Genomic DNA, 13,218 nt, shown 5'->3' on the forward strand with positions numbered 1-13,218 from the left:
TCTCGTTACACGGGACTTCTCTCCCCGGGAAGGAAAACACGCAGCGTTCAGAGCGTGTCTGGATTTCAGCTAGAAACTGACCACGCTCTCCCAGTGGCTGAGCAGATGAGGTACAGGCTCTGCTTGGAGGAACAGAGACAACTGGCCCCTGTTGAGAGAAGAGACCAGGACGACGACAAGGCCTGCAGTTGCATCAGGGAAGAAGGTTTGAAAGCTGCGGGACGCATGTTGGCCTGGAAAGCTATCTTCAAGTATTTCAGGCACTTATTTGTGAGGGCCCAAGCAAAAGACCTACGACCTATTCACGAGGAATTTAAATGACATGACACTTAATAAGCACTATGAGGGGCCAGGCACTCTGTGGGGTGAGGCCAGGCAAGGAGGCAGGTCAGTCCCTGCCCTCACGAGGCTGGCTGATCCGGCTCAGACACCCAGGAGACGTAACGGAGGAGGCAGCGTTTCTCACGGAGCTGCCCATGGCCTGAACGGTTGCCCTGAGGAGGAGGAGGAGGAGTGAGAGGGGGCTGCACGGCCCCGGGAGGCACTCAGAGGGGAGCGAGCACTGGACAAGGGGTGTTCGGGACTTTCAGGCTCTTCACAGCGCTGAGGTACTGGCACTTAGGACTTTGTGGATTTAAGGACATGTTCTCACTTATATAAGCCAAAGGGCTTCTCCTGGAACACAGGGGCATTGGGTTTAAAAAAAAATGACCAGACTATTCTAAAACCAGGATAGGATTCTGCTAGGATCCTACTAGCAGCACGAGCCTGTTCGGCGCATTCTACGTGCCAGGGCGGGGAGGCAGCGGGGTTGTTCGTCTTCCGACCTTCTCCCCCAAGGCTCCCTGTGCCCCCACCAGTGCAGCAGGCACGCAGCAACTTGCCGGGGGGCAGGAGACGCTCGGCCAGGCTGCCAGCAGCCCGGTGGGAGGATGGGGGGAAGGACCGGCTCGGAGCCGCAGCGCACTTGCCTTTCTGCAGAAACAACCGATGGCCCTGACCTCCGAATCTGGATCGACTTTCTCATGTTTTGATTTCTAGATTCCAGCTCTCAATGCTTTTCACTCTTATTTGGGCCCTTTCACTCTGTCTTCATCCAACCCTGAAAACACCCCTTAAAATCCTTTAATAAGAGCACCCAGACATCACACGTGTGATTTACAGCCAGAGACAACTGTCTGTTCCACTCAAGCCCACGCTGACTTTATAAGGCTGAGCAAACTGTTCGTTTCATTATTTTGTACTCAATATATAATTACATTGTTTATATCCTGAAAAAATGGATCTCGATAAAACAAAAACCCAAAGATATGGCTGATCTTACTCTTAACAGAAACGGCACTCTTTCATAATTCATAATATTCAAGTTCTAATGGGCTAATGAACCATTTGGAAGCCACGAGAGCTCTTCACAGAACTAAGAGGCTTGCTTTCCGAGACACCCTGTCTACGTCCCCTCAGTTGCCAGAGTACTAAGAGCACCCTTGTCCTCCTCCTGGTGGCTGGGGCCCAGGAGGACCCGGAGAGGCCCTGATGCTCCCGTCAGACCACCGGCAGGGGGTGGATAAACGGCGCCCCGAGGCCTCTGGCAGGAATCCAGGACGTGTGGTCTGCATCAAAGCACCACCTGCCCCCAGGTTTCAAACCAGAAATCATCGCCTCACAGCGACGAAGGCCGGAGGGCCACCTCTTCTAAGCTTTCGGAGGAGGAGGAGCCTGCAGGAGGCCATCGGGCCATGGGGGCCTCGCGGGGACCTGGAGGCGGCGCCGCGGAAGTTTCTCAGGGCCCGTTCTGTGGGTGACCTCACCTGTGGCGTTTCTCTTTGCCACTCTGCTACCAAACAGCAGTACTGACTTAGCTTAAGATTTCTCTTCTCCACTCTCCCACGATCTCATCTGCGGGAGATGCTACCGAGCGGTGCAACGAGCGGAAAGCTGCGGTGGAGAAGCCGAGCAGGCGCACGCGGACCGCCGCCCGAGCTCACTCAGCCCCGCCCCGACGGCGCATCTCTGAGCGATCTGACGTGCACGCCGCTCTCAAGCCAAGTTAGTTCATCCCGTAAAAAATGTACTTACGCGCTTTTAAAAGGCATGATTTCGGAGTTCTCTCTGAGTAAACTGAAAGCTGGTGTGCTGCACCGGCTCTTCACCAGAGGCCGATGAAAACCATCCCTGTCTCTGAAAGCACTAACGGGGAACGCCACGAAACTGCTAGCTTTTTTTTGGTAAAATATCTGGGCTTGAAATAATTTGAAGCTATGCTAGAATTTTTTAAGGACAGTTTTCTGTATACAATTTCTTACCTATGAACTTTGATAGGAGAATATATAATTCCACAATTAGATTCTAGTTAATAGTTAACACATATTTATGTCTGCGACAAACATGAAATATATGTGCTATATATATGGAAACTCGTCAAGCCCGTGTAATTGCCAGACAACAGTAACGCCCTTTGAGACGTGAGTGAGGGAGCTTCCTCGGGAGCACCGCCCTCCTCTGAAGGCACACATTCGATTTCCCCAAACGCCAAACTTGAAGGCGGCCCTCGACAGGGTTAACTGAAGTTACCAAATAAGAATTAATCATTTAGATGGAGTCACATGTCCTTGAATTGAGTTTCTACATGATAATAAGCTGAACAGAACATTAGTAATCGTCACGCACTATTCACACAGTCTGTTTGTATTACCATTCAACCCTCACACGACCCTGTGAGGTAGATACTGCAGGGATCCCTAACTTACAGATGAGGAAGCTGCAGCCCAGAGAGGTTAAATAACTTGGCCAAGGTCACACAGCTACTCAGTGGCACAGCACGCTTCAGTCCAGGCCTTGGGGCTCCTGGGCCTGCATGCTTCCCCTCCGCTTCTCGGCCGGTGCCCACCTCGAGGAACAGCCCGGGTTTGCTGGGTGCCTTTTCAGCAGGCCTCTCCCTGTGCTGGTCAGGCTTTTGGAGGAACCTCACAAAGCGAGTTGATTCAAAACCTCACAAAGTGAGTTGTACTCCCCGCTCTGGCAGCCCACTTCAACCTGAACCATGCCCTCTCCATGGTCAGCTTCCCCCCGGAGGTAGGCAATTTGTCCCAATCAGACGGTGCATGCTGACGGACAGCGGCCGAGGCTTCATCCTGGAAGCCCGCTGAGTGCAAGAGTTTTTCATTAACAAACACATGCACACAAATAGCATTTATTTAATGTTATATCCTGCCAGCTGAGACTCCAGAAGCTGGTATTCTGGAACAAAAGAATCTGCTGGAGGCACAGCTGTGAGATATTCCAACTGCTGGAATAAGACTAAACAACTCACGATACCTTCAGGATTTTGCCTCTTCCTCGAGTTTCACGTTTTAGATAAACACAAATTTCCTACCTCTAATTTTAACTCTTGGTTGCTGATTACATTATCAAATATTTTAATATTAGCAAACACTGTCCACTTACGAAAGTTTTCCCCAATTTTTTCCCAAAGGACACCCTTGACTCCAGCCAAAGCTTTTAAAAACAATGAAGTAAACTGATTTTTATTTGCTCCTAATGCAAACAAACTAGTAAGTGCATACCAATCACTGCTTTTCATCACAACACTTTACAGCTGATTTCTGACAGTTACCTCGAGCTGGAAGTAAAGTAGGAATCATCATTGTCATCGTTATACTTCGTTCTTGGTTTTGCTATGATTGGCGTTTCCTGTTCAATGGTCTGCATATCTGAAGTCACTGAATGTGAAATACCACTTGAGGAAACAGAGAATAAATGGAAAAAAATTACGTTAGTTCATGAAGACACTTGTGTTCACGAAAGAATGAATTTTTAATCCATACCCTCAACAAAAATAAATTTATTAGTGGGGTTAAACACATGAGTAATAAAAACATTTTTTTTGGTATAATCATTGAAAAATACTGCCCCTTAGTGAGGACTGTAACTAATTACACAAAACAGTCACATATATCAGTCATGTTTATGGCACCCACTTAATGACAAGTCACACTTATTTCCTTTTTTCTAAGAATCAAATTTGGAATTTTTCATGCTATACTGAATAGTAGAGTAAAGCAAACAATTGAAGAAAGGAAGGAATAATGAGAAAATACTTCTAAAGTTGAATTAACAAGGAAAATCCATTCACGATTAGCAAACTGGTTCACATCCCGAACTCCAGACGCGGCGTCTCACACACCTCCTGCTGCTCCCGAAGCCCATGCCGAGCCTCTCCGAGTCCACCTTTTTCTTGCCACTCACGTTCATCTTTTCGTCTTTCTTCATTTGAATTTCAAGATCCTTATAGGCTAATCGTAATGATGAAACACTGCCAGGAGAACCAAACGCTCCTTAATTTAGCTTGAATTCTGTGTTCTTAAGTTAAAATACTCAGCAGAATCAAACATGTCACTCATACTTTTAGCTTCGTGCTTCTTTCCATAATTAACAATTGTGAAGGAAAGCTGGCATTTTTGCCTAAAGGCCTTTTTTTGAGTAGATGCTCAAGAAAATCTGAATGAGTTTCCAGCCACTTTTTGATTGCTGATGAACTTACATTACTGTTCTAGTTTATATGACCTATTATCACATAATGATAATTTACACTACCTATTATGTAATAACAATGTACACCAAAATTACTTCTATATAGGAGGGTAAAAAGCAGAATTTCTCAGTTGGACTAATATTTTATTATACTTCCACACTACATATCAAAAGTACAAGGTTAGTCTCATTGGTTTGCTCTGGTTTAAGATTTAAAAAATATATAAATTTGACTAACAAAATGAGGATAAAATCCCATGATCATCTCAATAGATTCAGAGAAAGCATTTGAAAAGATCCAACATCCATTTATGATAAAAAATTTTGAATAAAATGGGTATAGAAGGAAATTACCTCAACATAATATAGGCCATATATGACAAACCCACAGCCAACATCACATTTAACAGGGAAAAATTGAAAGCCATCCCTCTGAGAACAGGAACAAGACAAGGGTGTCCACTCTTGCCACTCCTATTTGACACAGTACTGGGAGTTTTGGCCAGAGCAATTAGATAAGAAAAAGAAATTAAAAAGGAATCCAAATTGGCAAGGAAGAAGTGAGACTCCCACTGTTTGCAGATGACACGATTCCATGTATAGAAAACCCTAAAGAATCCATTAGAAAACTATTAGAAATCATCAACAACGATAGCAAAGTTGCAGAGTACACAACTTACAAAAATCAGTTGCATTTCTATACTCTAATAATGAACTAACAGAAAGAGAACTCAAGAATACAATCTCATTTACAACTGCAACAAAAAATCTAGGAATAAATTTAACCAAGGAGGTGAAAGACGTATATAATGAAAACTATAAGACACTATTGAAAGAAATCGATGAGGACATAAAGAAATGGAAAGAGATTCCATGCACATGGATTGCAAGAATATACGTAGTTAAAATGTCCATGCTACTTAAAGCAATCTGCAGATTCAATGCAATCCCAACCAGAACCCCAATGACATTCTTCACATAAATAGAACAAAGAATCATAAAATTCATATGGGGCAAAAAAAGACCCCAAATAGCTAAAGCAATCCTGAGAAAAAACAATAAAGTTGGAGGCACCACAACCCTGACTTCAAAATATACTACAAAGCTACAGTAATCAAAACAGCATGGTACTGGTACAAAAACACACACAGATCAATGCAACAGAATTGAAAGCCCAGAAACAAAACCACACATCTATGGACAGCTAATCTTCAACAAAAGAGCCAAGAATATACAATAGAGAAAGGAAAGTCTCTTCAATAAATGGAGTTGAGAAAATTGGATAGCCACATGCAAAAGAATGAAAGTAGACCATTCTCTTAAGTAGACCATACACAAAAATTAACTCAACATGGATTAAAAACTTGAAGGTTCGATATGAAACCATAAAACCTCCAGAAGAAGATATAGACAGTACACTCTTTGACATTAGTCTTAGAAGGATCTTTTCAAATACCATGTCCAAGGGAAACAAAAGAAAAAATAAACAAGTGGGACTTCATCAGACTACAGACTTCTGCAGGGCAAAGGAAATCAGGAACAAAATGAAAAGACAACCCACCAACTGGGGGAAAACACTTGCAAATCATATATCCAACAAGGGGTAATCTCCAAAATATATAAAGAACTCACACAACTCAAAAACAAAAAGACAAACAATGCAATAAAAAGAATGGGCAGAGGATATGAACAGACATTTTTCCAAAGAAGATAGACAGATGGCCAACAGGCACATGAAAAGACGTTCAACATCACTAATCGTTAGGGAAATGCAAATCAAAACTACATGAGAGATATCACCTTGGTTATAATCACCAAGACAAAAAATAACCAATGCTGGAGAGGATGTGGAGAAAAGGGGACCCTCATACACTGCTGGTGGGAATGCAAAGCAGTGCAGCCACTATGGAAAACAGTATGGAGATTCCTTAAAAAGTTAATAATAGAAATACCATATGACCCAGCTGTCCCACTACTGGGTATCTATCCTAAGAACCTGAAATCAGCAATTCTAAGAGACTTACACACCCCTATGTTCATCGCAGCATTATTCACAGTAGCCAAGACGTGGAAGCAACCCCAGTGCCCATCAACTGATAACTGGATAAAGAAGATGTGGTGTATATAGACAATGGAATACTACTCAGCCATAAAAAAAGATAAAAGCGTGCCATTTGCAACAACATGGATGGACCTTGAAGGTAGGACGTTAAGTGAAATAGGCCAGAGAAAGACAAACACCATATGATTTCACTCATATCTGGAAGATAAACACATGGACAAAGAGAACAGATCAGTGGTTACCAGAGGGGAGGGGTGTTGAAGGGGTGGACAAAAGGGGTAAAGGGGCACATATGTATGGTGACTGACAAATAATAGTGCACAACTGAAGTTTCACAATGTTCTAAACTATTATGACCTTAATAAAATAATTTAAAATATATATATACACATAAATTTGACTTTATAAATACAGTCACACGTTGCTTGGTGATGGGGACATGTTCTGAGAAATGCGTCGTGAGATGATTTCGTTGTTGTGCAAGCATCCCAGAGTGCGCTAACACAAATGTAGATGGCACAGCCTCCTGCACACCTAGGCTCTACGGTACTAATCTTATGGGACCACCATCGGATACATGGTCCGTCACTGACCGAAATGTCATTAGGCAGCACATGACTAGACAAATTCAGAAGGGGTTACTTAATTGCAAAACGATTCCTTGGTTTATGAGAAAATTTCCCGTAGTGTCTCTCTATGTAATCCGGCTTCTGGGAGCATTTACAATGGAGCAGTCATTCCTCGGGCAACGCTTTCTCCTGCACCACCAGTCAGACACCAAGCATCTATTTATCAAACACCTGTTACCAATAGTGCACCAACGGGGTAAAAGACATCTAGAACACTGTCCCTTACACTCAGATTTCTAAAAATGCTATAAATACTTAATTTTTCATAAAAACCTATGCCTATATTCGCACTAACAAGAGCATTTGTTATATTACTAAGATAGCAACAAAATGGCAGAGCCCTGAAAAGTGATATACCTCCCTTATCAGGATGCGTCAGCTACCATCTATTTTATAAAATTGTGTAAAATGTCATGAATCCCTCACAAGAAAGACACTATATAAATTCCATAATAATATAAATATATTGCTGTGTAGTAACAGGGAATGACAACAGAATCTCTTACTAGGAAACAATAATCTTGTTTTTGCTGTTTCCTTCTTTAACGAGTCAACAGGATTTTTTTGTTTTGTTTCTGACAGTTTGGTTTCTTTACTATTATTCCTACAGAAAAGGAATAATGCCTAGGCAACACGCAGACCCATTTTATTACTCAGAAAATAAAGAAATAAGAAAACAACAGATCTGTTTAAAATCACAAATAGATATAACTGTAGCAACAGTCTTCTGGAGAAGATGAAGGCGTGGGAATGAACAAGTTCTACTAGAAAGCTATGAGATGGGAAAGTTTTCCCTCTGAGGACATCTGACGTGGGTCTGTCGCTCGTTAAAAGCGTGCACTTTGACATCCAGGCTTTCTGCAACACGCTCTGGCAGCACTGAGGGAATCCAGAGCCAGGACTCCTGCTCAGAAAGGCGGGGCCCGTCCCAGCAGCAGCTCAAGGGACAGCCCGCAAGACAGTCAGGCCAGGCAGGGGAGCAGCTCCAGCCGCAGCCCTGCCTCCTCCTCCTCCCAACTGTGCCCAGAGACACCCCTGAGGATGGGCCCAGAAACTGCCAGAAGGCGAGGATGGGGCTACTGCACGGACAGTTTAGTTTCACAGTCTGACCACACAAGAAACAACACTGCTCCGGACAGTTCACTGAACTGAAATAACTCTATTTACAGTGGAGGGGAGGAAGACATTTCCTCTACCCTCTGGGTCCTTCTGGCTGGGCTCTGAATGGCATTCACATGAGACAGAATACCAGGAGAAAATCAAACAAAGTTTTATAACATGTAGACATGGGAGAGACTCAGGAAAACTGAGCAGCTTGCCAAAAGAGCAGAAGCTCTCATCTTAAATACCATCTTCAGCTAAAGACAAAGGAGGATGTTGGGGGGTTGGTTTGGGGGCTTCAAAGGGGAGGAAGGCAAGTCACATGGAAATGGAGAAGCAAATGTTTGGTAAACAGAACTATGATAAGAGTGGGCTTAGCAAGGACCCTCCCAGCCTATGGGATACCCAGAGTTATCTGTGCTGATGGCCTGTCCTGGGAACGGCCTTTATTTTAAATCTCTTTTAGGCAGTTAGGGGGAAGGTCAAAGTTTCTTCCAGAGTCTTTTGTCCTTAAAAATAAGGCAAAGCAAAGAGACAAAGAGATACATTTTGGGGTGGTCAATTCTGATCTCCCACAACAGCCATTAAAAAAATTAACTTGGAGAAGAATAACGCTGTCACATCTTAAGGATAAAAGGTGCACTTTCTCATAGCTGAGCAGCCCAGCAGGCATTTGGTGGAACTGAGCTGTGATGGGTCTGAGAGGGAGGACAGTGATGAAGGCACAGTGGTGCAGCTGTTCTGAACAAGGCCAAGAAAGCTGTCAGACTGGGCTCCCCAATCAAATTCAGAAACGCTCCATGACCTGCAGATTCGCTTCTGCGCTGTATTAAGCAGTCCTGATGAAAGACACAGGCTGGTGCTCCTTCTGGCATCTACACGTTCCCTCCGTCCACAGGCCCTGCAGGAAGGGAGCTGGTGCTTTCTGCAGTCCACATCCTCTGTGCTGACCAGACACTGGACTTGACCCGCTCTCTCAGAAAATCTCACACACGAGCAATCTGGACAGAGCCCACCTGAGCCCACCGAGAAGAGCCATCTGAACACTCAGATTTAACCTTCCGCCTTTCCCAGGGCTTAGTCAGAGAAATTAAAGTGAAATGTGTGAAAACAAAATAAATTTTACATCAAGTATTTCAAACCATATTTAACCTAAATACAGTGTAGTGCTGCCCCCTATGTTCTGTGAGCTAAATGACAAGGAGAGAGAATTTGGAACGGTGGGCACTTCCCAGACCACGTCTGCACAGCACACGGTTAGTGTGAACAGCAAGAAGTCACATTGATGGAGCGCGCTCTACGCCCCAGGCACCGAGTGAGGCACCCGAAGGAGCATTCACTACGTTAATCCTCAAAACCACCTCAGAAAACAAGCAGTAGTATTTTCTTCATCACACCGTCGTAGTAACTCAGGCTAAAGCGGATAAAATAGACATGAAAATAAGAGAAAAACCCATATAAACAAAATAAACACACATAAAAACCAGGGATCCAGGTGGCTTTCCTTTCGGTGTCACATGCCCTCCCTTGCTTCTCTCCTTATGACCTCTGACACGCAATCACAAGCACTCTCCAGGGGCCATATTTCCTTTGTTTCCCACACAAAGGAAAACCTCTCAAGAGTCTCAAATGTCTGCTTAAAACCAGTCTCTTGACAGCCCCCTGGCTCCCAGTTTCTTCCCCATGCTCCCTGTCCTGGCTGTCACTACCAAACTCACCTTCCGAAATACGCCCTTCCCCACAGCACTCCTTAAGGAGCTCTTTCTGCCTCTCGGATAAACTGTAAAACTACCAGCCTGACGGCAAGGCGCTCCACGTTATCACTCAGCTTCTCCAATCCAGGCAGGTCGCCCAGTACAGGCGTCTTAATTCCTTCTTCTTCACTTTCTTTTTCTCCCTCTCTTCTGTGCCAATCTGACTCTGAGACCCCTTCAGGATCCAGGCTCAAAACCTCTGGAGATACCACCATGCCTATAGCCTTCCATCATATATTTAGAATTTAGTCGCTAAGTCCAATGGGGCTTCAGGTTACAAATACTTTTTCATCATTGGGATATAATTCACACACCATAAAATTCACCCTTTTAAAGTGTACAATTCCACGGTGTTTAGTATATTCACAGATCACGCCATCATCACCACTATATAATTCCAGAAACTTTCATAACCCCAAAAAGAAACCCCATACCCATTAGCGTCACTCCCCCTTCCCTCCTGCCCCTCCCCTAGCCCCTGGCAATCACTAGTCTGCTTTCTGTCTCTGAGGATTTGGTTATTTTGGAAATTTAACATATGTATACGGAATCATACAATATGTGGTCTTTTGTGACCCCCTTCTTTCTTAGCACAAACTTTGCAAGATTTATCTATGTCGTAGCAGTATCAGTACCATACTCCTTTTTATGGCTGAGTAATAGTCCATTGTATGGCTATACCACCTTTTGTTGATCTAATCATCAGTTTATGAGCATTTGGGTTGCTGTTTCTCCTCTTTGGCTACAGGAATTAATGCTGCTATGGACACTCCTGTACAAGCTTTTGTGTGGATGTGTGTTTTCATTTCTCTGAGTATACACTGAGGGATGGAATTGCTGGGTCATGTGGTAACACTATGTTTAACTTTTTACATTGCCGCCAGTAATATATGAGGGTTCCAATTTCTCTGCATTCTTGTCAACACTTGTCATTGTCTGTCTTCTTGAGTGAAGTGGTACCTCCTTGTGGTTTTGATATGCATTTCCCTAATGACTAACGATGTTGAGCATCTTTCATGCGAAAATACCTCCTGACACATTTCTGTCTTTCTCTTCTCATTGACACCATCCCAATCCTGCCCTCACAACTTCAACCAGAAATTGTTGCTGCTCTCCCCTTGCCAGTAGTCTCTCTTTCAATCTACACGTCAATACGTTATTAGTTTTCATAAAACTAAATTTTGCATTACCCTCCTCACACACATGTAAAAATAAAGGGCATTTGGAAAGCAAATCTCAGAGTTGATTAATTAACAGCTTTATTGACTAAAAACGTATCACTACAACTAGATTAAACTTACATTGATTCTTCGTTAGGCGCCGCCCTGGCCAGAACGTCTTCCGTTTCCTTCATTTTATCCACAGCTTGGGCTTGTTTTTCAATTTCATTAAAGCACGTATTTGACAGTTTCTGGGCTCCCAAGCTTCCTTTTTTGGCCCCAAGCTAGAAGATAAATAAGATTACATTCTACCCAAACTGTTTGAAGACTCCTGCGACAATCGACAATCGTAACACTTACTGAGCTTGATCACCTGCTGGGCACTGTGACAAGCACTTTACATTTGTTCCCTGACTCAGTCCTCACAACTCTGAAGTTGGCGTAACAATAATTTATTCCCAATTTATAGAGGAGGACCTGAAGCTCACACGAGTTGAGGGACTTGGCCAAGATCACACGGCCAGTAAGTGACGAAGTCAGGACTCGAGCCCTGGCACCGCCTCCTGAGTGGAGCCTCTCAAAGGAGTGACAGCATCTGAAAGCTCCGCAGACGACAACCCTCCAAACCTCGAGAGACGGCCTTGCTTAAAGGAACGCAACCACGACAGAAACTCGGGGAGCCTCTGCTGATTGTCTTAAGAACTTTGTCATTGACAGAAGAATGTTAAACCCCGATTCTAGAAAATCCTCACTAAGTATAACATTCACCTCATTGATCAAAACACACACCCTTGATCAAAGCCACATTTATTATGATACGGCTCAAAACAAACAAACATAACACCACGAGAGCGGCTTCCTCGAGTGCAGCAGCTATTGTGGAGCTGAACTACTGATATTTTATACAGAATACTCACCCCTTTTTTAGCTTGACTGGGTTTCTTTTTTATGATAGAGGAAACCTCTGTCAAAAAATAAAGAGTAGAAAGTCAGACCAATAGAAATACATAATTTTTCTTTAAAAAATTCTAAGATACTATATATTATTATTTAAGAGACGATAACATTTTCCACATTAGTTTGTCACCCAGAAGACTCAAGTGTAGGAGTGTACTTTACATTAACAGAGTTTCATCAAAACGGAGTCCTCAGTATTTCCACATCATATCCAAACTCGGGGAAAAGATATTTTTTGGACACCACACTGAAGAGAAGTAAGGAGCCTGAGCTCGCCCCATTCATCAATTTCTTCAGGAGCATTTCTTACGTTTATTAGAATAAACTCTCCTATTAACCTCTACTACTCAAAAACTTTCAAAATTATTATAATTTTTTTTGGCTGAGGAAGATTTGCCCTGAGCTAACATCTGCTGCCAATCTTCCTCTTTTTTTATTGTATGTGAGCCGCCACCACAGCATGGCCACTGACAGACGAGTGGTGTAGGTCCATGCCCGGGGACCAAACCTGGGTTACCAAAGCAGAGCATGCCACTAGGTAAAACCACTAGGCCACTGGGGCTGGCCCTCAGAATTATTTTAAAATATACAGTTAGCCAGGCATTCTGTAGACAACTAAAGCAGACAGTGATGTGCTTTTCCACCCCGACTTATTTTTTTATTACAGTAAAATTGGATTATAACATTCTATAGCTTTCAGATGTACATCATAATATATTTCCAATTCTGTGTAGATTACATCATGTTCACCCCCCAACTTATTAGTATTCTATTATTTTAGGAGCAGTACTTTCTAAATTGCACAAAAATATATGATACTTTTAGATAAAGTTCCTTAAAAATCATTTTCTGGGCAAAGTTTAATCAGAGATTATATATTCTGTCCTTAAATTATGTTTAAGATACCCAGGAAGAATAAAATCTTACTTTTTGTCTTACAAAGATGAGAATGTGCTTTAACAGGAAAAGACAGCATAAAACCACAAACAACAAAAGATTAAAATCTTTAGCTCTAATGAGAGAAC

At 43.1% G+C, this 13,218-nt stretch overlaps 1 protein-coding gene across 2 annotated transcripts in view; it reads right to left on the reverse strand.

Moving 5' to 3' along the window:
* Positions 1 to 13,218, reverse strand: part of ARFGAP3 (ARF GTPase activating protein 3) — a 55,443-nt gene that overhangs the window by 19,525 nt on the left and 22,700 nt on the right. Inside the window, exons 8-11 of one of the 2 annotated variants that reach the window (XM_070599684.1) lie at positions 12,154 to 12,200; positions 11,378 to 11,520; positions 4,184 to 4,312; positions 3,614 to 3,736 (exon numbers count right to left, since the gene is read on the reverse strand). In XM_070599684.1, coding sequence (XP_070455785.1) covers positions 3,614 to 3,736; positions 4,184 to 4,312; positions 11,378 to 11,520; positions 12,154 to 12,200 — 442 coding nt within the window. The remainder of the gene's footprint in view (positions 1 to 3,613; positions 3,737 to 4,183; positions 4,313 to 11,377; positions 11,521 to 12,153; positions 12,201 to 13,218) is intronic. The other variant, XM_070599685.1, reaches the window with a different exon arrangement.

This window comes from Equus przewalskii, chromosome 29, assembly GCF_037783145.1.
Source record: "Equus przewalskii isolate Varuska chromosome 29, EquPr2, whole genome shotgun sequence".
Classification (NCBI taxonomy): Eukaryota; Metazoa; Chordata; class Mammalia; order Perissodactyla; family Equidae; genus Equus; species Equus przewalskii.